General features: G+C 43.5%; 1 protein-coding gene across 1 annotated transcript; it reads left to right on the top strand.

Moving 5' to 3' along the window:
* The first annotated feature begins 680 nt into the window (after positions 1-680).
* tex11 (testis expressed 11) lies at positions 681-26,820 on the top strand. The gene is made up of 29 exons (XM_042303077.1): positions 681-701; positions 11,588-11,691; positions 11,856-11,940; positions 12,043-12,122; positions 12,221-12,301; positions 12,422-12,541; positions 12,719-12,799; positions 12,905-12,990; positions 13,144-13,201; positions 13,346-13,441; positions 13,528-13,609; positions 13,746-13,824; positions 14,023-14,174; positions 15,216-15,301; positions 17,070-17,207; positions 17,316-17,418; positions 17,796-17,920; positions 18,262-18,347; positions 20,815-20,868; positions 21,176-21,216; positions 21,674-21,760; positions 21,922-21,992; positions 24,242-24,355; positions 24,591-24,663; positions 24,777-24,926; positions 25,042-25,150; positions 25,353-25,473; positions 26,051-26,218; positions 26,408-26,820. Exons 5-29 carry the CDS (start codon positions 12,221-12,223, stop codon positions 26,477-26,479), a joined length of 2,433 nt encoding a protein of 810 aa, XP_042159011.1. The 5' UTR covers positions 681-701; positions 11,588-11,691; positions 11,856-11,940; positions 12,043-12,122; the 3' UTR covers positions 26,480-26,820.
* Positions 26,821-26,822: the final 2 nt, after the last annotated feature.

Genomic DNA, 26,822 nt, shown 5'->3' with positions numbered 1-26,822 from the left:
CTGTGGAGAACACCATTCTTCCACACCATTCTTCTTGAGAACATGGGAAATAATTGATCAAAGCTCGACTTGTAGTCTGTGCAAGTGTGTGCGATTCATTCTGCACATCATAAACCATGATGACTTAACTAGATACGAGGAATTCATCATAAACCTGACACCAGATTATTGAAGGTGAATAATATGCCCAGAAATGCATGATAAATCACTTTTACTGACACACATGAAGTCAATCATTCATCAAGAATTGATGAGATGAATACTCTGGCCTGAAGTAACTTTTGTTTACAGTTTCGTTTTTAAATGTGTCAATAAAAAAAGGTTGAAAGAATACCTGAGAAATCAACTCAGTGCCGAGGAGGCCTAAACAGCGACATCTCACTGACTGTAAAGAATGGAGACGTAATGAGGGCAGGCTATACACTTTGTAAGTAACTGACTTCATAATATGATGAAACAATCTTTATCACACCATTTACCTTTTGTTTCAACATCCTGAGCACGAGACATCAGTTTGTGACTGGTCATGTGCCTGTCGTGTTCCACCTAGCCTGCCTGCAGTTTATGTATAGTGCGTTCACTCATATGATAGAGTGAGTCTTCAGAGAGCAGGGCAGTGAGGGCACATTCTCCTTGGATTGAGGGGGAAGGTAGATAAGACTCAGGCCGGAACAATTGCTGGAAGCGGAGTGCTGAAAGAGGTGAGGTTTTAAGACGTTTTATTTTAGAATCTGTTGTAGCCGACGAAACACAATAAGAGGGCCTGGCCAGTTCTACACACGCAGCTTGCCGTCTTTCATTTGACCCAACAATAAAGTCTTAGTAAAAGGAGTGGTAGCAGCAACAAAGACTTTCTTCAGGGAGGCCCTGACCGCCGGTGACCAAAGGACGATGATGGATATAGAATGTAAACGATACCCTCTATTCAAAAGATCTCTCGCATACGATGGTACAGGAGGCTGGAAAATCTTCTGACGTATTCAGTGCGCTACATAATGTCTTGGTCCTGCAGTTATGTTCAGTTTGTTTTGATTGATGTTTACATCGCATCATCCAACAATCATCTCTGATTAATATGTGACTTTTTCCTGTTGTAAATCTTGACTGGGATTAGGCTTTATCGGTAATTGCATTTTATGTAGGCTATGTCAAGACTATTATATGAAAATCAATTGGTAAGAGTTTATTATCCTCATTACATCTTTATTACCCTACATAGTCCTCTCAATATACTGTATTATGGATCAGAGTATACACAGGATACGTTGATAGGCTATTCATTGCTCCAGTATCAGACACCATCTTGTGGGTGTAAAATAGAATTGCACCAAAAGTTTTCATTGGAAATTAGAAAGAACAGTGGATTTGATTTTTTTGCTCTAAAACGTTTACATTTTATTTCATTTGCAAAATAGTTTAGTAAAAAAAAAATCAATCATAGAAAAAGTTAATTCAGCCTAACTGACAATTTGAGATTCAAGCAAAACGATAAACTAGAGATGTGGGCTCCCGATCTTGGTTGTTGACATAAGTAGAATTTTTAAGCGTTTTAACCCTTGCAAGGCTGCCGGCCAGTACGGTATCTCGATCTTCGTCCTTAGTGCATGCGTAGACCAGCTGGATGGAATGGATGGACATATTCCACCTCTCAATATCCCAGTCTGTTGTCCCTATGTTCGTCAAGATGTCCACCATTGTTCCTGTACCCAAACAAGCTAAGGTAACTGAACTAAATTACTATGGTCCCGTAGCACTCACCTCTGTAATCATGAAGTGCTTTGAAAGGCTAGTCAAGAACCATGTCACTTTGTTATTCCTAATCTACAGTATATCAATGACCTTGCTGCTGTGTCTTCTACCATACTTCCCATTCTCTTTGCTGATGATAGCAATTTGATTGTATCACACAATAATTTTGAGTTACTCATTTCTGAAGCCAACTCAGGTATGGCCAAATTTTCCAATTGATTCCAGATAAACAAATGATTTTTAAAAGTAAAAAAAAATCCAATTTTATTGTATTCTCTAGTAAGAATACAAAATATTCTAAAAAATAAAAATAAATAGCCAGAATCTCAATTGGTGGAAATGAAATGAACAAGTGAAATCCACTAGATTCCTCTGAGTTCTAATTGATGAAAAGTTATCCTGGAAAGATCTTATTCAGTTTGACTGCAGTAAAGTGATGAATTATGTTGGTATCATCATCAAGATTAGTGGTTTGGTTCATCATGATTGCTTCCTAACTCTACTTACCCATATCTCATTTACTGTGATATTACAGTGCCTTGCTTGCGAAAGTATTCGGCCCCCTTGAACTTTGCGACCTTTTGCCACATTTCAGGCTTCAAACATAAAGATATAAAACTGTATTTTTTTGTGAAGAATCAACAACAAGTGGGACACAATCATGAAGTGGAACGACATTTATTGGATATTTCAAACTTTTTTAACAAATCAAAAACTGAAAAATTGGGCGTGCAAAATTATTCAGCCCCTTTACTTTCAGTGCAGCAAACTCTCTCCAGAAGTTCAGTGAGGATCTCTGAATTATCCAATGTTGACCTAAATGACTAATGATGATAAATACAATCCACCTGTGTGTAATCAAGTCTCCGTATAAATGCACCTGCACTGTGATAGTCTCAGAGGTCCGTTAAAAGCGCAGAGAGCATCATGAAGAACAAGGAACACACCAGGCAGGCCCGAGATACTGTTGTGAAGAAGTTTAAAGGCGGATTTGGATACAAAAAGATTTCCCAAGCTTTAAACATCCCAAGGAGCACTGTGCAAGCGATAATATTGAAATGGAAGGAGTATCAGACCACTGCAAATCTACCAAGACCTGGCCGTCCCTCTAAACTTTCAGCTCATACAAGGAGAAGACTGATCAGAGATGCAGCCAAGAGGCCCATGATCACTCTGGATGAACTGCAGAGATCTACAGCTGAGGTGGGAGACTCTGTCCATAGGACAACAATCAGTCGTATATTGCACAAATCTGGCCTTTATGGAAGAGTGGCAAGAAGAAAGACATTTCTTAAAGATATCCATAAAAAGTGTAGTTTAAAGTTTGCCACAAGCCACCTGGGAGACACACCAAACATGTGGAAGAAGGTGCTCTGGTCAGATGAAACCAAAATGTAACTTTTTGGCATCAATGCAAAACGTTATGTTTGGCGTAAAAGCACCATCCCCACTGTCAAACATGGTGGTGGCAGCAACATGGTTTGGGCCTGCTTTTCTTCAGCAGGGACAGGGAAGATGGCTAAAATTGATGGGAAGATGGATGGAGCCAAATACAGGACCATTCTGGAAGAAAACCTGATGGAGTCTGCAAAAGACCTGAGACTGGGACAGAGATTTGTCTTCCAACAAGACAATGATCCAAAACATAAAGCAAAATCTACAATGGAATGGTTAAAAAATAAACATATCCAGGTGTTAGAATGGCCAAGTCAAAGTCCAGACCTGAATCCAATCGAGAATCTGTGGAAAGAACTGAAAACTGCTGTTCACAAATGCTCTCCATCCAACCTCACTGAGCTCGAGCTGTTTTGCAAGGAGGAATGGGAAAAAATGTCAGTCTCTCGATGTGCAAAACTGATAGAGACATACCCCAAGCGACTTACAGCTGTAATCGCAGCAAAAGGTGGCGCTACAAAGTATTAACTTAAGGGGGCTGAATAATTTTGCACGCCCAATTTTTCAGTTTTTGATTTGTTAAAAAAGTTTGAAATATCCAATAAATGTCGTTCCACTTCATGATTGTGTCCCACTTGTTGTTGATTCTTCACAAAAAAATACAGTTTTATATCTTCATGTTTGAAGCCTGAACTGTGGCAAAAGGTCGCAAAGTTCAAGGGGGCCGAATACCTTCGCAAGGCACTGTATCTGTGCTAGTACATATGCCTCCTACCTACACAAATTACTCATCATACAAAATAAATGTGCAAGACTAGCCACCTCCTTTAATTACCTGTGTACATCTGCACCTTGGTTTAAGAAACTCAATATCTTGTCTATTTACGACATTAATGTATGCCAATTATGCACTGTCATCTACAAATACTCATACCTCCCAGACAGTTTACCTAAATCCTTCAATTGATTCTTCCAGGTTAATTCTGAAATCCATCTATATAACATCTATATCCCCACATAGTCCAATTCTCTATCAGATACAGAGGTACCATACTCTGGAATTCTTATCTTCACATTGCCAAAACCTCATCATCCCTCAATAACTTCAAGTGAAGACTTAGGGTGAGCCTGATAAACCAAACTACCCAATAATCCCCTCCGTGTAGTTTTTTTCTTGCATACCGAGTATATCATGCACAATTATAATTAATATGCTTTTTTAAACTGATTGAACAAACTTTTTTAATACTTATATTTGTGGTGTGGTTTTCATATAAGCCCTTTTGAGCTTCCAACTTCACCTGCACACCGTTTTTACCAGTTGTTTTTTATCTGTACTGTTTTGTCTTTCACTTATTTTCTTCGGTGCGAATAAATAAAACCTCAAACCTGCACCTTGCCCAACACCCTAGACCCACAAAAATGTGCATACTGCCCCAACAGATCCACGGATGACGCAATCACCATTGCACTGCACACTGCCCTATCCCACCTGGACAAGAGGGATACCTATGTGAGAATGCTGTTCAATGACTACAGCTCTGCTTTCAATACCATAGTGCCATACAAGTTTGTCACTAAGCTCAGGGCCCTGTGTCTGAACTCATCCCTGTGCAACTGGGTCCTAGACTTCCTAAGGGGCCGACCCCAGGTGATGTGGGTAGGCAACAACATCTCCACCACGCTGATCCGCAACACGGGGGCCCCACAGGGGTGTGTGCTCGGCCCCCTCCTGTACTCCCTATTCACCCATGGCTACGTATGACTCCAATTCAATCATCAAGTTAGCTGACAACACGACAGTGGTAGGCCTGATTACAAAGAACAATGAGACAGCCTACAGGTAGGAGGTTAGTGCCCTGACGGAGTAGTACCGGGGAAATAAGCTCTCCCTCAACGTAAAAAAAAACAAGGAGCGCCAAGAGACAAAAGAGGGAGCACACCCCCATCCACATTGACGGGGTTTCAGTGGAGAGGGTCAAAAGCTCCTTGACGTGCACATCACTGAGGACCAGAAATGGTTCCACCACAACAACACAGTGGTGAAGAAGGCACAACAGTGTCTCACTAACAGGGATGTAAACATTTGTGCACAAAAAGTTGGAGAAACAAGGTTTTGTGTGTGTGGAACATTTCTGGGATCTTTTATTTCAACTCATGAAACATGGGACCAACATTTTACATGCGTTGCGTTTTTGTTCAGTATAATTTGGAAATGAAAATGGTATGTACAGTGGCAGGTATATTAGGTATGTCGAGAATACAGAGAATACAGTACCTTTGGAAAGTATTCAGACCCCTTGACCTTTTCCACCTTTTGTTACGTCCTCAGCAATCTACACAAAACTCCATAACAGGTTTTTATAAATGTTAGCAAATGTATAAAAAAAACAGCAATACCTTATTTACATAAGTATTGACACACTTTGCTATGAGACTCTGGAATTGAGCTCTGGTGCATCCTGTTTCCATTGATCATCCTTGAGATGTTTCTACAACTTGATTGGAGTCGGGCCTCCCGAGTGGCGCAGTGGTCTAAGGCACTGCATCGCAGTGCAAGCTGTGCCACTAGAGGTTCTGGGTTAGAGTCCAGGCTCTGTTGCAGCCGGCCGCGCCCGGGAGACCCATGGGGTGGCACACAATTGGCCAAGCGTTGTCTGGGTTAGGGGAGGGTTTGGCTGGCAGGGTTGTCCTTGTCCCATCGTGCACTATTGACTCCTGTGGCAGGCCGGGCGCTGTGTACACTGACACGGTCACCAGGTGTACGGTGTTTCTTCCGACAGATTGGTGAGGCTGGCTTCTAGGTTAAGTGAGCATTGTGTCAAGAAGCAGTGCGACTTGGTTGGGTTGTTTTTCGGAGGATGCACAGCTCTCGAACTTCACCAGGGTACCAAAAGATATCTGCAGAATAGAAGGTCCCCAAGAACACAGAACCACTGAGACCACCAAACTGAGCAATTGGGAGAGAAGGGCCTTGGTCAGGGAGGTGACCAAGAACCTGATGGTCACTCTGACAGAGCTCTATAGTTCCTCTGTGGAGATTGGAGATCCTTCCAGAAGGACAACCATCTCTGCAGATCCCCACCAATCAGGCCTTTATGGTAGAGTGGCCAGATGGAAGCCACTCAGTAAAAGGCACATGACAGCCCACTTGGAGTTTGCCAAAATGCACCTAAAGAGTCTCAGACCATGAGAAACAAAATTCTCTGGTCTGATTGAACTCTTTGGCCTGGTCTGATTGAACTCTGGCCTGAATGCCAAGTGTCACATCTGGAGGAAACCTGGCACCCTCCCTACAGTGAAGCTACAGTGGCAGCATCATGCTGTGGGGATGTTTTTCACCGGCAGGGGCTTGGAGACGAGTCAGGATCGAGGCAAAGATTAACGGACCAAAGTACAGAGAGATCGTTGATGAAAACCTGCTCCAGAGCGCTCAGTGAACCTTCGACCCTGACTGGGTCGAAGGTTCACCTTTTAACAGGACAACGACCCTAAGCATACAGCCAAGACAACGCAGGAGTGGCTTCGGGACAAGTCTCTGAATGAGTGGCCCAGCCAGAGCCCGGACTTGAACCCGATTTAACATCTCTGGAGAGACCTGAAAATAGCTGTGCAGCAACACTCCCCATCCAACCTGATAGAGTTTGAGAGGATCTGCACAGAAGAATGTGAGAAACTCCCGAAATACAGGTGTGCCAAGCATGTAGCGTCATACCCAAGAAGACAAAGTACTGAGTAAAGGGTCTGAATACTTATGTAAATGTGATATCTCAGTTTTTTTAAATATAAATTAGCAAATATTTTTAAAACCTGTTTTTGCTTGGTCATTATGGGGTATTGTGTGTAGATTGATTAGGGAAAATAAATCTATTTAATCAATTTAAGAATAAGGCTGTAACATAACAAAATGTGGAAAAAGTCAAGGGGTCTGAATACTTTCCGAAGGCAAGGTGCAGGGCTGAGTATTGGGCAGGTAGCTGGCTAGTGATGGCTGATTAACAGTCTGATGGCCTTGGTCTAGTTTTTCAAAAGTTATCTATCTGGATTAAGCCTATCAGATAGGGTTAAATGCATAGAAATATAATTAATAGAATGGGAGTCCCAATTCAAGTCAATGATTCGTCCATTCTTTTCATTCTATTTCAACGCATTTAATCCTATCCAATAGGCAAAATCCAGATCGATAACTTTTGTAAAACTTGGCTCTGGTGATAGCTGTTTCTCAGTTTATCAGTCCTGGCTCTGATGCACCTGTACTGTCTCTGTCTGCCAGATGGTAGCAGAACAGTCAGCGACTTGGGTGAACAGTCAGCGACATGATTTTCTTGACCTTCCTTTGACATCAAGTGCTGTTAATGTCCTGGAGGGCAGGCAACCAGGGCCAGATGAATTCAGGGGCTTAAGGGGGCTGAAGTCCCAAGAGGAACCCCCCCCCCTAAAAAAAGTGTTTTTAAAATATACTGTGTACAGTCGTGGCCAAAAGTTTTGAGAATGACACAAATATACATTTTCAAAGTCTGTTGCCTCAGTTTGTATGATGGCAATTTGCATATACTCCAGAATGTTATGAAGAGTGATCAGATGAATTGCAATTCATTGCAAAGTCCCTCTTTGCCATGCAAATGAACTGAATCCCCCAAAACATTACCACTGCATTTCAGCCCTGACAAAAAAGGAGCAGCTGACATCATGTCAGTGATTCTCTCGTTAACACAGGTGTGAGTGTTGACGAGGACAAGGCTGGAGATCACTCTGTCATGCTGATTGAGTTCGAATAACAGACTGGAAGCTTCAAAAGGAGGGTGGGGCTTGGAATCATTGTTCTTCCTCTGTCAACCATGGTTGCCTGCAAGGAAACACATGCCGTCATCATTGCTTTGCGCAAAAAGGGCTTCACAGGCAAGGATATTGCTGCCAGTAAGATTGCACCTAAATCAACCATTTATCGGATCATCAAGAACTTCAAGGAGAGCGGTTCAATTGTTGTGAAGAAGGCTTCAGGGCGCCCAAGAAAGTCCAGCAAGCGCCAGGACCATCTCCTAAAGTTGATTCAGCTGCGGGATCGGGGCACCACCAGTACAGAGCTTACTCAGGAATGGCAGCAGTCAGGTGTGAGTGCATCTGCACGCACAGTGAGGCAAAGACTTTTGGAGGATGGCCTGGTGTCAAGTAGGGCAGCAAAGAAGCCACTTATCTCCAGGAAAAACATCAGGGACAGACTGATATTCTGCAAAAGGTACAGGGATTGGACTGCTGTAGACTGGGGTAAAGTCTCTGATGAATCCCCTTTCCGATTGTTTGGGGCCTCCGGAAAAAAGCTTGTCCGGAGAAGACAAGGTGAGCGCTACCATCAGTCCTGTGTCATGCCAACAGTAAAGCATCCTGAGACCATTCATGTGTGGGGTTGCTTCTCAGCCAAGGGAGTGGGCTCACTCACAATTTTGCCGAAGAACACAGCCATGTATAAAGAATGGTACCAACACATCCATCCAGGAACAGTTTGGTGACGAACAATGCCTTTTCCAGCATGATGGAGCACCTTGCCATAAGGCAAAAGTGATAATTAAGTGGCTCGGGGAACAAAACATCAATATTTTGGATCCATGGCCAGGAAACTCCCCAGACCTTAATACCATTTAAAAATTGTGGTCAATCCTCAAGAGGCGGGTGGGCAAACAAAATCCCACAAATTCTGACAAACTCCAAGCATTGATTATGCAAGAATGGGCTGCCATCAGTCAGGATGTGGCCCAGAAGTTAATTGACAGCATGCCAGGGCGGATTGCAGATGTCTTGAAAAGAAGGGTCAGCACTGCAAATATTGACTCTTTGCATGAACTTCATGTAATTGTCAACAAAAGCCTTTGACACTTATGAAATGCTTGTAATTATACTTCAGTATTCCATAGTAACATCTAAACGCACTGAGGCAGCAAACTTTGTGAAAATGTATATTTGTGTCATTTTCAAAACCTTTGGCCACGACTGTATAATAAAGCAATGCTCTGCCTTCTTAACAATATTTCAGCAAGTCAGGTCCTACAGGCCCTAGTTTTGTCGCACCTTGACTACTGTTCAGTCGTGTGGTCAGGTGCCACAAAAAAGTTAGGAAAATTGCAATTGGCTCAGCACAGGGCAGCACGGCTGGCCCTTGGATGTACACAGAGAGCTAATGTTAATAATATGCATGTCAATCTCACCTGGCTGAAAGTGGAGGAGAGATTGACTTCATCACTACTTTTATTTATGAGACGTATTGACATGTTGAATGCACTGTCTGTCTAAACTACTGGCACACAGCTCGGACATCCATGCATACCCCACAAGACATGCCACATGAGGTCTCTTCACAGTCCCCAAGTCCAGAACAGACTATGGGAGGCACACAGCACTACATAGAGCCATGACTACATGGAACTCTATTCCACATCAAGTAACTGATGCAAGCAGTAAAATTAGATTTAAAAAACAGATAAAAAAACACATTATGGAACAGCGGGGACTGTGAAGCAACACAAACATTGGCACAGACACATGCACAGACACACACACACACACACACACACACAATAACATACACACTATACATACACATTTATTTAGTACTGTAGATATGTGGTGGTGGTGGAGTAGGGGCCTGAGGGTACACAGTGTGTTGTGAATGTATTGTAATGTTTAATTTTTTAAATAAACTGCCTTAATTTAGCTGGACCCCAGGAAGAGTAGCTGATGCATTGGCAGCAGCTAATAGGGATCCATAATAAATACAAATACACAGGTGCACCTTGTGCTGTGGGCAATAAAAGGCCACTCTAAAAATGTGCAGTTTTGTCACAAAACACAATGCCACAGCGTGTATTGCATTGTTTGGGTGAGCGGTTTGCTGATGTCAACGTTGTGAACAGAGTGCCCCATGGTGGCGGTGGGATTATAGTATGGGCAGGCATAAGCTATGGACAACGAACACATCCATTTTGCCCTCAGGGCATGGACTCTACAAGTTGTCGAAAGTGTTCCACGGGGATGTGAAAACCCAGCAGCGTTGCAGTTCTTGACACACTCAAACCGGTGTGCCTGGCACCTACTACCATACCCCATTCAAAGGCACTTAAATATTTTGTCTTGTCCATTTACCCTCTGAATGGCACACTACACAATCCATGTCTCAATTGTCTCAAGGGTTAAAAATCCTTCTTTAACCTGTCTACTCCCTTTCATTTACACTGATTGAAGGTGACATCAATAAGGGATCAAAACTGTCACCTGGATTCACCTGGCCATTCTATGTCATGGAAAGAGCAGGTGTTCCTAATGTTTTGTACACTCTGTGTATCTACTTGGATTGTTATTTCTGCTCACCTTAATTTTGGCTGCTCACCACATCCCTATTCAGTTCCTTATCGGTTAGTGCTATTCGGGACCCGTGGGGTGTCCCTACCCTAAACACTACCCTTAACCATAACCTACCTCATCCTACATACGTGTACATAGTACTTCAATCAATCACCTAACTAAACCTATTTGTACCCTATTACCTTAAGTCTCTTTTCCAAAATAAAAATCCTGATAGCTGTTTAGGCTACAGATGATGGGGCCTACAACCGATGTGTCAAGACAGCAATATTCAACCCATCCGTTAAAAAACAACTCCTAACCCAGTACACTGACTCGGTATAGGTACTCATTATATAGCCTCATTATTATTTTATTGTGTTTTTTATTGTTACAATTAAATGTGTATCTATTTGTATCTATTTGCTAATAATCTATTTGTATCTATTCGCTAATAAGCGGTAAATTCTACACATGTTGAATGTGACAAATAACATTTGATTTGACCCATACCTAACCTTAACCATTTGAATTTCAACCTCAATGGGGTGGTGTCAGCGGTGCACATCCTAAGGCCTCGCGGATAACAAGGGCCGTTCCCCTCGACGTCACTTCACGAGAGTAGCTCGCGCGACGCCAATATCACAGCTGTCAATCACTTATCCTCATCAGCATCCGAATGGAGCGCTAGCTGGCGAGCTTAGTTACATTGTTTGTGTCTATTTAAGGTGTTACACTTTTCTTCACTTGAAACATGGATATGTTTGTTTCAAATGTGAAATGTGAGTTTATAGCAACTTTTTCTGACATAAAATGTTAACTGCTAACGTAGTTAGCTAGCCAGCTGACTAACCTTCCAGTGTGCTTTAGTTTACGCTTCAGAAAATGTAGAAAAGTTTAAATATATTGCTAAGTTACCGGTATATTGGTTACATTCCTCATTTGAAATTCGCAAAAGTTTCCTTGAAATGTATTGGCATTATATGAGACGTCGAAGGTGTGTGGCGACCTACGAACGCAATGCCAACCTGTCACGTCACTCAACAGGCAACTGTATGTACTTTTTTTCATGGTGGTTTTTGGGATTAAATATAGTTATGTTGTATTAAAGGTCTCACAGAGCGCCTGCTGCAGAAACAACTGGCTAATACAGATGAGGTTATTGAGAAGCTCTTTTGTGAAGAATTCCCAAGAGTAACACCACTGGATCCTCAGGTTGGCAGCCAAATTTAGAGCAGTATTTTTCTTCTCTAATGAAACCATTGAAAGGTACATGTGTTTTAGTCAATACATAATTTAGTGTTTTAGTCAATACATAATTTAGTCTACAAAAAATAGCTAGTTTGCTAATTGTCACTTCAAATTAACATATTCTCTAGCTTGAAGAAAGTGCCATTCAGCTGTGGAATTGGGCAGTCACCAAACGTGTGGGAACAGCCATAAATGAGCACCAGAAAGCAAAAGGTAGCCTAATACTTTTTGCTGTGAAATACCTGATTTATGCCATTATCATCATTACTGACTTTCTCCTGTGATGCATTCCTCCCGGTCTGTCTGTGGTGTCAGTGCGTCATGTTGCATGCAGGCTGCTGTACTCCTGTGAGCCTGAGAATCCAGCAGAGGGCGCTGTGCGCAAACAGATCCTGGTCAGTGAAATGGCTCATGAAATAAACCACAGCACTGTAAAGCCTACCTCTGTGTTACTGTAATTAATTAATTAAGAAAATTAACATTTTCTTTACAGATGGCCAGCAAGACAGGAAGAACTTGGCTAGACTGTAAAAAGCCCCAGCTAGCTGATAACTTCCTGAGCCTTGCTGTCAAAGTAAGCTTGAATATGTTAAACTATGCCCTATGACTCTGTACAGTATCTAAGACAGTTGGTCAACTTTTAGAACTTCTGTCATAACACTGAATTCAAATGTTCATAATATTATTTGTCCAGAGCTTGGAGACACTGTACAGCCGACTAACATCCCGAGACCATGGAGGGGCAGACATCAACACATCGAAAGGAGATGTGGAGAAGGACCTGCTTCGAGTTCTGTCTTACCAAGCTGAGTCGGTGAGCTAGAGATGGTTTCACCATCTAACACATACAACAATGTTAGGCTAATTTGTACTTGTGAATTTGGCAACTGAAAGTGACATTTTCACACATGAAGAAAATAGTTTTTTGTTCACATATAGCTTTACCTCACTGATGTACTGGTAGCTTATGATAGTTTTTATTCCGATGCAGGCACTTGCTCAAGAGAATCACCAAGAGGCTGTGGCCTGCATGCAGCGCTGTAAAGACATGCTACTGCGGCTCCCCAAAGAGGTAGGATACAAAAAAGAAACTAAACTCTGATATTACTTTGATAAAGCACTGTTTTTAACTCTCCCAATCTTGGGCAGGTATATTCAGCTACTTTCCCCCCCAAAGACAGGCTATCTCTCTCTCATGTGCTATAACTTCGGAGTGGATTCCTACAATATGAAAAAGTATGAGGAGAGTTCATTCTGGTTGAGGTAAATAGCATTGATTTAGCTTGACAAAAGATACTATATAACTGACATAAAGGAAGCATTACAGAAGCTCATCATCTGAAATATGTTACTTATTTTAATTACGGTGTATGATAAAGTGCAGTAGATGAATATCTACACTGTTGTCTTTTCCAGCCAGAGTTATGACATAGGGAAGATGAATATAAAATACTCCCCTGGCGCTGAAGTGCAAGTAAGGGAGTAGTGCAGTTTATACATACCATAGTCTCTTCAGTTTTTTCACTAGTACTTCCTGGTTATTAGAAACGCCAAAAGCTCCAATGTTTTGATTTGTTTTTAATTACAGTAGAGTAAATTGCTGAACGTTCGTATTTAGGCCAAGGTCCTGAGGCTCCTTGCCACTGTCTATCTAAAGTGGGACTGTCAGCAGGTTCAGGAGAAGGCACTCAATGCTGTGAACTTAGCCAATAAGGTAACCTCCCCCTATCACTCTTCTTGATACGTTCTAATATTAAGCAAGATTATTTGGTTTTCAATTAAAACTCAGCAATTTGACAGGAAAGTGTGCATCCCTCTGGGCTCTACCTGAAGATCAGAATTCTACTGAGATGTGGGGCTCAGGATGACCACGTAAGAGCTGGTGAGTAGGACATTACCCTGTTTCTCTCTCTTTCTGCTTTTTTGAATGGCTTGAGTGGGAGTTTTAAGGACTCCCAAGTCCTTCGTTTACAGTACTGTATAATGCATTACCATTTAATCTTGCTGTCTCCATTCAGGAGTGACAGAGCTGCTGGAGTCAGAGGTTCCTCTGGAAGTGTGTCTAAGCACAGTGAAACTACTCATGTCTGAAGACAGGTAGACATACTGATCATCTTAACAAATTGCAAATCAGATATCCACTTGTACCATTGTATTCATTCCAGACGTTTTTAGATAATGTAATAATGTCAATATTTTAAAATGTAAATATTTTCATGTTTCCATTGAAATACAACATTGTATTGATATATTGCATTGATATGCGCTGTGTGTTCTGTTGATATGTGTTCCCAGAGAGACATTGGCCTTTGACTACCTGAAGAGGGTGTGCCAGCACTTTGAGTCGTCCCCTGAACTGGGCAGTGCCCTGGTCCTGCACATTGAGCTGCTGCTGCAGAGAGGCAAGGAGCTTCTGGGAAAACAGAAAATAGAGGACATCATCACAGGTACTACAGTGGTGGTGGTGGACATCATCACAGGTACTACAGTGGTGGTGGTGGACATCATCACAGGTACAACAGAGGTGGTGGTGGTGGTGGACATCATCACAGGTACTACAGTGGTGGTGGTGGTGCACATCATCACAGGTACTACAGTGGTGGTGGTGGTGGTGGTGGTACACATCATCACAGGTACTACGGTGGTGGTACACATCATCACAGGTACTACAGTGGTGGTACACATCATCACAGGTACTACGGTGGTGGTACACATCATCACAGGTACTACGGTGGTGGTACACATCATCACAGGTACTACGGTGGTGGTACACATCATCACAGGTACTACGGTGGTGGTACACATCATCACAGGTACTACGGTGGTGGTACACATCATCACAGGTACTACGGTGGTGGTACACATCATCACAGGTACTACGGTGGTGGTACACATCATCACAGGTACTACGGTGGTGGTACACATCATCACAGGTACTACAGTGGTGGTGGTACACATCATCACAGGTACTACAGTGGTGGTGGTACACATCATCACAGGTACTACAGTGGTGGTGGTGGTACACATCATCACAGGTACTACAGTGGTGGTGGTGGTACACATCATCACAGGTACTACAGTGGTGGTGGTGGTACACATCATCACAGGTACTACGGTGGTGGTGGTACACATCATCACAGGTACTACAGTGGTGGTGGACATCATCACAGGTACTACAGTGGTGGTGGTGGTGGTGGACATCATCACAGGTACTACAGTGGTGGTGGTGGTGGTGGACATCATCACAGGTACTACAGTGGTGGTGGTGGTGGTGGACATCATCACAGGTACTACAGTGGTGGTGGTGGTGGACATCATCACAGGTACTACAGTGGTGGTGGTGGACATCATCACAGGTACTACGGTGGTGGTGGTGGTGGTGGTGGTGTACATCATCACAGGTACTACGGTGGTGGGGATGATGGTGGTGGTGTTGATGCAGTGAAATGAAAATGCAGTTGTAAGATTGCTGATATTTCCTCTTTCAGGCCACTACACTGGTAAACAGCTGTCTCCTCAGACTCTCACCTGTTTACATCTCCTGCTCTGGGACAAAGCCTCCAAGAACTTTGAGGTACAGTAGAACTTTTTATTTAATTTTTTAATATCACCTTTATTTAATTAACCAGGTAGGCCAGTTGAGAACAAGTTCTCATTTACAACTGCGACCTGGCAAAGATAAAGCAAAACAGTGCGACACAAACAACAACACAGAGTTAGACATGGAATAAACAAACGTACAGTCAATAAAAATAAAAATCTATGTACAGTGTGTGCAAATGAGGTAAGATAAGGGAGGTAAGGCAATAAATAGGCCATAGTGGCAAAGTAATTACAATATAGCAATTAAACACTGGAGTGATTTGCAGAAGATGAATGTGCAAGTAAAGATACTGGGGTGCAAAGGAGCAAAAAATATGGGCTATTTACAGATGGGCGATGTACAGATGCAGTGATCTGTGAGCTGCTCTGCCAGCTGATGCTTAAAGTTAGTGAGGGAGATATGAATCTCCAGCTTCAGTGATTTTTGCAGTTTGTTCCAGTCATTGGCAGCAGAGAACTGGAAGGAAAGGCGGCCAAAGGATGAATAGGCTTTGGGGGTGACCAGTGTAATATACCTGCTGGAGCACGTGCTACGGGTGGGTACTGCTATGGTGACCAGTGAGCTGAAATAAAGCGGCGCGTTCCCAACAAAGACTTATAGATGACCTGGAGCCAGTGGGTTTGGCGACGAATATGAAGCGAGGGCCAGCCAACGAGAGCATACAGGTCGCAGTGGTGGGTAGTATATGGGGCTTTGGTGACAAAACGGATGGCACTGTGATAGACTGCATCCAATTTGCTGAGAATAGTGTTGGAGGCTATTTTATAAATGACATCGCCGAAGTCAAGGTTTGGTAGGATAGTCCGTTTTACAATGGGATGTTTGGCAGCATGAGTGAAGGATGCTTTGTTGCGAAATAGGAAGCCTAATCAAGATTTGATTTTGGATTGGAGATGCTTAATGTGAGTCTGGAAGGATAGTTTACAGTCTAACCAGACACCTAGGTATTTGTAATTGTCCACAAATTCTAAGTCAGAACCATCCAGAGTAGTGATGCTGGACCGGCGGGCAGGTGCGGGCAGCAATCGGTTGAAGAGCATGCATTTAGTTTTACTTGCATTTAAGAGCAATTGGAGGCCTAGGAAGGAGAGTTGTAATGGCATTGAAGCTCGTATTAGTTAACACAGTGTCCAAAGAAGGGCCAGAAGTATACCGAATGGTGTCGTCTGCGTAGAGGTGGATCAGAGTATCACCAGCAGCAAGAGCGACATCATTGATGTATACAGAGAAAAGAGTCGGCACTAGAATTGAACCCTGTGGCACCCCCATAGAGACTGCCAGGGGTTCGGACAACAGGCCCTCCGATTTGACACACTGAACTCTGTCTGAGAAGTAGTTGGTGAACCAGGCGAGGCAGTCGTTTGAGAAAGCAAGGCTGTTGAGTCTGCCGATAAGAATGTGGTGATTGAGAGAGTCGAAAGCCTTGGCCAGGTTAATGAATACGGCAGCACAGTATTTTATCGATGGCGGTTATGACATCGTTTAGGACCTTGAGCGTGGCTGAGGTGCACTCATGACCAGTTCGGAAACCAGATTGCATAGCGGAGAACGTACGGTGGGATTCAAAATGGTCGGTGATCTGTTTGTTAACTTGGCTTTCAAAGACCTTAGAAAGGCAGGGTAGAATAGATATAGGTCTGTAACAGTTTGTGTCTAGAGTGTTTGCTGAAAATAAGTACATTGCTCTGTCATAGTGAAGTCTGTATGTGTTGGGATGTGAGTCATTTTCCTGTTCCAGACTAAGAACTTCTCAGAGGCTCTGCAGTGGTATAACTACTCCTTGAGTTTCTACAAGGCTGGCCAGATGGAGCCCAACCTGGCCAAGCTTCAGAGGAACAGAGCTTCCTGCTTACTGCAACTGCAGCAGCTGGACAAGGTGACTCAATAGTGTGACAACAGACTTCACACAGCATTTTGTAATTATTACTGTATAGTAATCTTTGTGTGTACCTTGTGCATTCCTGTGAATGTGTGTGTGTGTCAGGCCAAAGAAGCAATAAAGGAGGCAGAGAGATGTGATCCAAACAGCATCTTCACTCAGTTCAGTGTTTACAAGATTGCTGTCCTGGAGAACAATGTGGAGAAAGGTAACAGCATATTACATGAGTGTGGTGAGTTTTAGGATGGACTACATGTACAGTGCCTTGCGAAAGTATTCGGCCCCCTTGAACTTTGCGACCTTTTGCCACATTCCAGGCTTCAAACATAAAGATATAAAACTGTATTTTTTTGTGAAGAATCAACAAGTGGGACACAATCATGAAGTGGAACGATATTTCAAACTTTTTTAACAAATCAAAAACTGAAAAATTGGGCATGCAAAATTATTCAGCCCCCTTAAGTTAATACTTTGTAGCACCACCTTTTGCTGCGATTACAGCTGTAAGTCGCTTGGGGTATGTCTCTATTAGTTTTGCACATCGAGAGATTGAAAAAAAACGTTTTCTTTTTTTTTTTCTGTCAGCTGCAGAGGCAGTGAAGGCCATTGCGGCTCTGGCCCAAGGTCCTTTGACCAGTGAGGACAGACTGCTAGTGGCTGAGAATGCTGCCTCCAACCTCCTCAGTCTTGCTGCTCAGATCGCTCTGGAGGTGGGTCCCCATTACTCATCTACCTCTAGGACTGATAATGAGGATGATGACAATTCGAGAGCTTGCGACTAAAAGGTTCTATCTGCATTTTTGACAACATGTAGTTATTGACATAGCCTTGTTCTTTTCAGTGTTCTCTAGCCATATAGTAAATACCCCCATTCATGTTTTAAAGAATAACATATAAAAGTTGCTGACATCATTCAAACCATTGAGGGTTTGGAACTTTAAAGCCAATTACCTCAGAATCATCTTTTTGCAGACAGTCCCAAGCTCTTGAATTGTTGACGGAGAAAATACCCATCGTCCTCATTGTCATCCTTTGTTTCCTTTCCTTCCAGAATGAGCAACAAGACACAGCCATGAAGGCTCTGGAGAGTTTGTGTGAACACTCAAAAGATGAAGCTCAGGTTCTCACTGCTCTCAGGTCAGTTACTAACACACACAAACAACATCAGTGAACTCTTGTCCAGCGAGGTCAGGAACACTATGTGAATGGTCATCTGTAACACATACAGTGTCTTGTGAAAGTATTCATCCCCTTGGCATTTTTCCTATTTAGTTGCCTTACAACCTGGAATTAAAATATATTTTTTGGGAGGTTTGTATCATTTGATTTACACAACATGCCTACCACTTTGAAGATGCAAAATGTGTTTTTGTGAAACATACAAGAAATAACACAAAAAAACAGAACTTGAATGTGCTAACTATTCACCCCCCCCCCAAAGCCCAAAGTCAATACTTTATAGAGCCACCTTTTGCAGGAATTACAGCTGCAAGTCTCTTGGGGTATGTCTCTATAAGTTTGGCACATCTAGCCACTGGAATTTATGCCCATTCATCAAGGCAAAACTGCTGCAGCTCCTTCAAGTTGGATGGGTTCCGCTGGTATACAGCAATCTTTAAGTCATACCACAGAATCTCAATTGGATTGAGGTCTGGGCTTTGACTAGGCAAGACATTTAAATGTTTCCCCTTAAACCACTCAAGTGTTGCTTTAGCAGTATGCTTAGGGTCATTGTCCTGCTGGAAGGTGAACCTCCGTCCCAGTCTCAAATCTTTGGAAGACTGAATGTCACGTTCGTCATAAGGATCGGGCGCAGCGTGGTATGCCTACATTCTCTTTTTAATGAATGAACAAAAACAACAAAATCAATGAACGAAACGTGACGCTATATAAACTAGTGCTGACAGGCAACTAAACATAGACAAGATCCCACAATTAACAATGGGGAAAATGGCTACTTAAATATGATCCCCAATCAGAGACAACGATAAACAGCTGTCTCTGATTGGGAACCATATCAGGCCAACATGGACATACAAAATCCCAAGATGACAAAAACCCTAGACATACAACAACTAGAGTGACCTAACCAAAATATATAGAAAAACAGAGAATCTATGGTCAGGGCGTGACACTGAAACAAGTTTCCCTCAAGAATTTCCCTGTATTTAGTGCCATCCATCATTCCTTCAATTTTGACCAGTTTCCCAGTCCCTGCTGATGAAAAACATCCCCACAGCATGGTGTTCTCGGGGTGACGAGAGTTGTTGGGTTTGCACCAGATATAGCATTTTCCTTGATGGCCCAAAGCTCAATTTTAGTCTCATCTGACCAGAGTACCTTCTTCCATATGTTTGGGGAGTCTCCCACATGCCTTTTGGTATACACCAAATGTGTTTGCTTATTTTTTTCTTTAAGCAATGGCTTTTTTCTGGCCACTCTTCCGTAAAGTCCAGCTCTGTGGAATGTATGGCTTAAAGTGGTCCTATGGACAGATACTCTAATCTCCGCTGTGGAGCTTTGCAGCTCATTCAGGGTTATCTTTGGTCTCTTTGATACCTCTCTGCTGGGGCGTGAGTTTTGGTGGGAGGCCTTGTCTTGGCAGGTATGTTGTGCTGCCATATTCTTTCCATTGTTTAATAATGTATTTAATTGTGCTCCGTGGGATGTCAAAGTCTCTGATATTTTTTTATAACCCAACCCTGATTTGTACTTCTCCACAACTTTGTCCCTGACCTGTCTGGAGAGCTCCTTTCAGAACAGGTGTGTATATATACTCAGATCATGTGACAACTCACGAGACACTTAGATTGCACACAGGTGGACTTTATTTAACTAATTATGTGACTTCTGAAGGTAATTGGTTGCACTAGATCTTATTTAGGGGCTTCATAGCAAAGGGGGGAATACATATGCACGCACCACTTTTCCATTTTTAAATGTTTTTTTAAGCAAGTTATGTTTTTCATTTCACTTCACCAATTTGGACTATTTTGTGTATGCCCATTCAAATCAAATGTATTTATATAGCCCTTTTTACATCAGCTGATATCTCAAAGTGCTGTACAGAAACCCAGCCTAAAACCCCAAACAGCAAGCAATGCAGGTGTAAAAGCACGGTGGCTAGGAAAAACTCCCTAGAAAGGCCAAAACCTAGGAAGAAACCTAGAGAGGAACCAGGCTATGAGGGGTGGCCAGTCCTCTTCTGGCTGTGCCGGGTGGATATTATAACAGAACATGACCATTGCATTAAATCCAAATAAAAATACATTTAAATTACAGGTTGTAATGCAACAAAATAGGAAAAATGCCAAGGGGGATGAATACTTTTGCAAGATGACCTTATCATAAACATGACATAACATACAATGACAGTTGATTATGACAATTTGTGTCGCATCATCAGCTTCCACTATAAATGTGTTAGAATGCATGACGCAGTGAAACATGGTGCTGTTTAAGATTTCAATGAGGTTTAACTGTGTCTCCATGATCTACTGACCTATATCTTTTAATTTCTCCTGTGAAATGTGTGCCTCTCAGTACAGTGTTAGTAGGTGAAAGGAACTAGGTCCCGAGTCCTCATGGTCTTTGTCTATTACAGGTGTTTGGTTCGACTAGTGCTCTCAACAATAGAAAAGGCCAGTGGGGAGATGGGGTGAGTTTGATGAGATATCGTGAAACATGATCATCATACAATAGTGTTTAAATGCTCCATTTCATTTGAGTAATTTAGCCAACGCTCTTATCCAGAGCGACTTACAGGAGCAATTAGGGTTAAATGCCTTGCTCAAGGGCACATCGATATACTTTTTTCACCAATCCTGCTTGGGGATTCAAACCAGTGACCTTTTAGTTACTGGCCCAACGCTCTTAACCGTTAGAATACCTGCTGCCCATTTCTACAGCGTTTCAGTTGTGGTTGATTTACTGTTTCTGCTTGTTAACATTTCCTCTATATATAGACATGCGAATCTGGATATTCTGCTGTCATATCTAAAAATGGGTGAGTACAATATACAACAATCACACTTACAGTAACATCTTTCTCCCCTCAATATATGAGTACTCTGAGGTAATGCATTAGCAGTGTTTCCCCTATGCGCACCGGCGCTGCTAAATCATCCCCCCCCCCCAAAAAAAAAATTCTTATGTAGAATTGGCTGGTGATGTCATTGAGATCGAGATAAAATTAAACTGTCCTCGATTTACAGATGAGTTCCAAAGGAAGAAAACAAAATTTAATTTTCATACATTTTGGGAGTAGAATGTCCTTTTAAAAAGTCACCAGAAGTGACCTTCTCACAGTCGTTCAACATACCCCGGACCCCCAGGAAGACGCCCCCACTACCTTTGCCACCTCTGCTTAAAGAAATCCTCAGCTTTAGTGTCAATTTTATTTTTCTCTGCTCTGCGCTGCTGCTTGGTTTTCACCCAGCCAGTGTTTGTTGTCACCACCACAGCACTGCAGAAAGTGTCACAGCTCAGCCCAGGGCCTAGCATGGCTGTAGAGCAGCGCACAGAGGACGCCAACTGGTTCAGGAAGATTGGTACTTACATACTATCTGGAGATACACTGTTATTTATCTCGCTCTTGTACAATTATCAGAATCATCTTGTTATTTTACGAATTACAGTAGCACTGTGTAAGCAGCATAGTGCGCTGTGCATTTTGTCTAATTTTATTTCTGTGTGCCCGCATGTGTCTTAGCTTGGAACTCTGCGCTGCAGTGTGAGAGCAGCCCTGACAGGATGAGGGATTTCTTTCTGTTCTCTTACCAGGCAAGTCCTCTTATTAGCATCACCAGGAGAATTGATCTGTATCTGTGCAGGTGTAGATCAATACAACCCACAGGGAATTAGTGTTGCCAAAGATAAAGAAATGTGGAGCCCTGCAGCTTCCGCATAAAACAACTCGGTCAGTCGTTATACCCTTACACCCCTAAAACACGCAGACACAGACTGTCATGCAGGCACCCTCCGTTTAATGCGTTCTCTCTGTCTTGTGGTCCTTTATCTTTATGGTACTCTTAATATACACTGATCAAAAAAATAAAGGGAACACTAAAATAACATCCTAGATCTGAATGAATGAAATATTCTTATTAAATACTTTTTTCTTTACATAGTTGAATGTGCTGACAACAAAATCACACAAAAATTATCAATGGAAATCAAATTTATCAACCCATGAAGGTCTGGATTTGGAGTCACACTCAAAATTAAAGTGGAAAACCAAACTACAGGCTGATCCAACTTTGATGTAATGTCCTTAAAACAAGTCAAAATGAGGCTCAGTAGTGTGTGTGGCCTCCACGTGCCTGTATGACCTCCCTACAACGCCTGGGCATGCTCCTGATGAGGTGGCGGATGGTCTCCTGAGGGATCTCCTCCCAGACCTGGACTAAAGCATCCGCCAACTCCTGGACAGTCTGTGGTGCAACGTGGCGTTGGTGGATGGAGCGAGACATGATGTCCCAGATGTGCTCAATTGGATTCAGGTCTGGGGAACGGGCGGGCCAGTCCATAGCATCAATGCCTTCCTCTTGCAGGAACTGCTGACACACTCCAGCCACATGAGGTCTAGCATTGTCTTGCATTAGGAGGAACCCAGGGCCAACCGCACCAGCATATGGTCTCACAAGGGGTCTGAGGATCTCATCTCGGTACCTAATGGGACTCAGGCTACCATTAGGACATCAGCGTTTCCTAAATGTTCTATCTCTTCATGACACGGGTAGAGGCCCTATAGTTCTCGAGCCTTCCCTCCTCTCCTAAAGCCAAGGTCAGTCACTGTAAATCAGCATTCTAGACAGTCTGGAGATAGCTCATTCATTTGTACAAAGGAACAGACCGTCATTGTTACTAAACTCCTGACTATATTATATACAATTGGGAATGGGAGCAAGAGAGAAAATTCATTATGTACAGTACATAATAGCATTTGGACTAGTCAGTCCTGATTGAAATGTATACATAATTAGTCATCATTGATAAAAATTCCCTTAACACCAGTCCATAGCATCAATGCCTTCCTCTTGCAGGAACTGCTGACACATTCCAGCCACATGAGGTCTAGCATTGTCTTGCATTAGGAGGAACCCAGGGCCAACTGCACCAGCATATGGTCTCACAAGGGGTCTGAAGATCTTATCTCGGTACCTAATGGCAGTCAGGCTACCTCTGGCGAGCACATGGAGGGCTGTGCGGCCCCCCAAAGAAATGCCACCCCACACCATGACTGACCCACCGCCAAACCGGTCATGCTGGAGGATGTTGCAGGCAGCAGAATGTTCTCCACGGCGTCTCCAGACTGTCACGTCTGTCACATGTGCTCAGTGTGAACCTGCTTTCTTCTGTGAAGAGCACAGGGCGCCAGTGGCGAATGCCAAACGTCCTGCACGGTGTTGGGCTATAAGCACAACCCCCACCTGTGGACGTCGGGCCCTCATACCACCCCATGGAGTCTATTTCTGACCGTTTGAGCAGACACATGCACATTTGTGACCTGCTGGAGGTCATTTTGCAGGGTTCTGGCAGTGCTCCTCCTGCTCCTCCTTGCACAAAGGCAGAGGTAGCGGTCCTGCTGCTGGGTTGTTGCCCTCCTACGGCCTCTTCCACGTCTCCTGATGTACTGGCCTGTCTCCTGGTAGCGCCTCCATGCTCTGGACACATTGATGTGGGTTGTAGACTTCGTCTCATGCTACCACTAGAGTGAAAGCACCGCCAGCATTCAAAAGTGACCAAAACATCAGCCAGGAAGCATAGGAACTGAGAAGTAGTCTGTAGTCACCACCTGCAGAACCACTCCTTTATTGGGGGTGTCTTGCTAATTGCCTATAATTTCCACCTGTTTTCTATTCCATTTGCACAACAGCATGTGAAATTTATTGTCAATCAGTGTTGCTTCCTAAGTGGACATTTTGATTACACAGAAGTGTGATTGACTTGGAGTTACATTGTGTTGTTTAAATGTTCCCTTTATTTTTTTGAGCAGTGTATATATATGTGTGTGTGTGTGGTAACCCTAGCTGTCCCAGTTCTGCCCCCCGGACCGGGCCGTGTTGATGGGCCAGAAGACGTGCCTGCTGATGGCTGCTGCTGCCTCTCTGGAGCTCTGCAGGAAGTCTCCACACTCTGACCAGGTGTGTACCACCCTCTCTCTCTTGCGCTCTCTCTCTCTCTCTTTTTCTCTGCCTGTCTTCCATATTTAGCTCTTTCTCCATCCGCATGGATGGAAATTTACCAAGACCAGCGGAGAGGAGAGGTGACTAACTGTTATCAGTGGAGGGGAGTTATTTTATTTTGAATCTTGCCGTTATGGGTAGCGGCCACTAGGTGGCGATGATGGGTACTGAATGCCACTGTCTTCATGTTTAGACGGAGCAGCTGACACAAGCCCTGGAGCACATTCAGATCTGCTGGGAGGTCTGGAAGACTCTTAAAGCATCAGGTGGCCCTTATTATCCCTCCTCTTCCATTCCATACTGTGCTCTGCTCAATTCTGCCATGATGTTGGATTACGTTGTGTGAGGAGAATAATCTGACACCCTCTGACACACCCAGGGGATAACTCCAAGGACCCAACCAACATTTTGCTGCTGCTGTATGAGTTTGAGGCTCGTGCCAAGCTCAACGACCCCAAGGTGGAGACAGTGCTGGAGTCAGTGCTGGAGCTGGATAATGTTGAGATCAAGGTGTTGGAGACCATGGCAGGTGAAGAGTAAACACCGTAGTTGACCCTCCTTACAGGACTTGTCCTCCTCATCCAGTGTTTTTTGCTCAGCCACACAGTTTTGTATTGTGATGAGTGTGTTTCTTTTGTCCTTAGCCTTGGCCATGGAGCCTCCTGCCCACTTCCCTCTGCTGTGTAAGAAGGCCTTGAGGATCGCTCTGTCTCTGCACAGGAAACAACCACAAGCAGACCTGGCCCGCTGCAGGTGTGTGCCCATCTCATTGCTCATACCATCACAAAACAACAAAACAAGCCTCACAATTTACCATTGGTAACTTGACCGGGTCTTTCAGAGACTGGTATATGATCCAGTCAGATATTTGCTGTGACAGAATTCCAATGTGTCCGTGCGTAGGCTGCTGTGTGTGATGTCTAACTCCCTCTCTATTTCCAATGCTCCCTCTCAGCCAGTGTGTCCACAGCCTGATCCAGCTGTCGCTACCCAGCGGCGTGTCGGATGTGGAGGCCCGTGTGCTGGAGGAGGTATGGGGCTACTATGAAGAGGCCCTGTCCATCATCACAACCGCAGTGAGTCGGCAGCAATCTCGTGCCACCGCCGCAACCCGGCATTGTAATTAACCCCCCTCGTCCCTCCGCCCCCCTCCGCTGCTGCACTGAAAGCATCTCCTGTTTGTTTTTATCAATGGGCTTTCAGCAGCACTTCAATTAGCAGATGCTTCCATTCACCATCCCTTTCCTGCCAATGTGAATGGTAATGTGCTGTACAAGCCATCGCTCTGCTGTTAAACTGGTGAAAAGACGCATCAGAGTATTGAAGCATTACCAAGCTCTATGTGCACAGGCACATTGTCATATGCAGAGTTGCAAATTGAAGCACTGCCGTGCAGATTTTCCAATACACAACCTTGTAATTGAAACATTAAAACAATGGATGGACAAGTGCCTTAAATGAATATACATCAAAGTCACATACATTTTAATCTTCCTCATAAGTTAGCATGGTTCTGTATAAAATCCCATATTTTCTGAAGCCACATTCATAGGCATACCTGGACTCTGAGGTCAGGTGAGTTATCACGGGTGCTCCAAGCCAGGTGGACGGCAGCAGAATGTGTTCGTTGTCTCCTCTGTGCCTCCCCTCCAGCCTGAGGACTTCCCTGAGATGGAGATCCTGTGGCTGCTGACCCGAGCCTGGAACACAGGCATCCTGCTGTATAGCCTGGCCCAGTACCCCGAGGCTGAGAGGTGGTGTGGCCTGGGCATGAGCTTCCTCCGACACCTGGGCTCCCTGCAGGAGAGCTACCAGACACAGGTACTACTGACTGACTGTGGGAGGGAGCAGCAATGGAGCGTGACAGGGCTGAGTCATCCAGAGTCAAATGAGAGGCCTTAGCCTCGTCTTAAATTAGAAAACTTTGACTGTATACCTGTTACTGGAAAGAAATAGCCATTTGTTTCTTAATTAGATTGCTAATATCCAGTATTGTTTGTCTGTCCACAGATGTCAGGTCTGTACAGTGAGGTCCTGGACAGACTAGACAAAGCCAAGAAGAACCTTATCATGGAGGAGTGATCTTGCTGGTTGAGCTCTGCAGAGCACTTTTAATGTCAGGTGCCTGATATCATCCATGTGGTGGCTGGGATGGTGGTTTACTGTATGAAGTCTCACTGGTTCCTGTGACTGGTCTTCAGTTTAGTCAGCTCCTCCAGGATGTCAGTTGCATCCTGCTCTCCCCTAATATTTCCCTGTGGAGAGTTTAGATAACCTTTTGTAGTTCATGTTTTGGTACTTCTCTACATTAATATAAATAATTCTATCCCTCCCCGATATTACATTCATATGAATTTTACATTGTCTTATTTAAACAACTACCAATACCAGTGGACTTGATTTGGTGAGAATAAAACACATCGAA

Source organism: Oncorhynchus tshawytscha, linkage group LG21 (assembly GCF_018296145.1).
Source record: "Oncorhynchus tshawytscha isolate Ot180627B linkage group LG21, Otsh_v2.0, whole genome shotgun sequence".
In the NCBI taxonomy this organism is placed as follows: Eukaryota; Metazoa; Chordata; class Actinopteri; order Salmoniformes; family Salmonidae; genus Oncorhynchus; species Oncorhynchus tshawytscha.
This window is presented reverse-complemented; position numbering and strand designations above follow the sequence as displayed.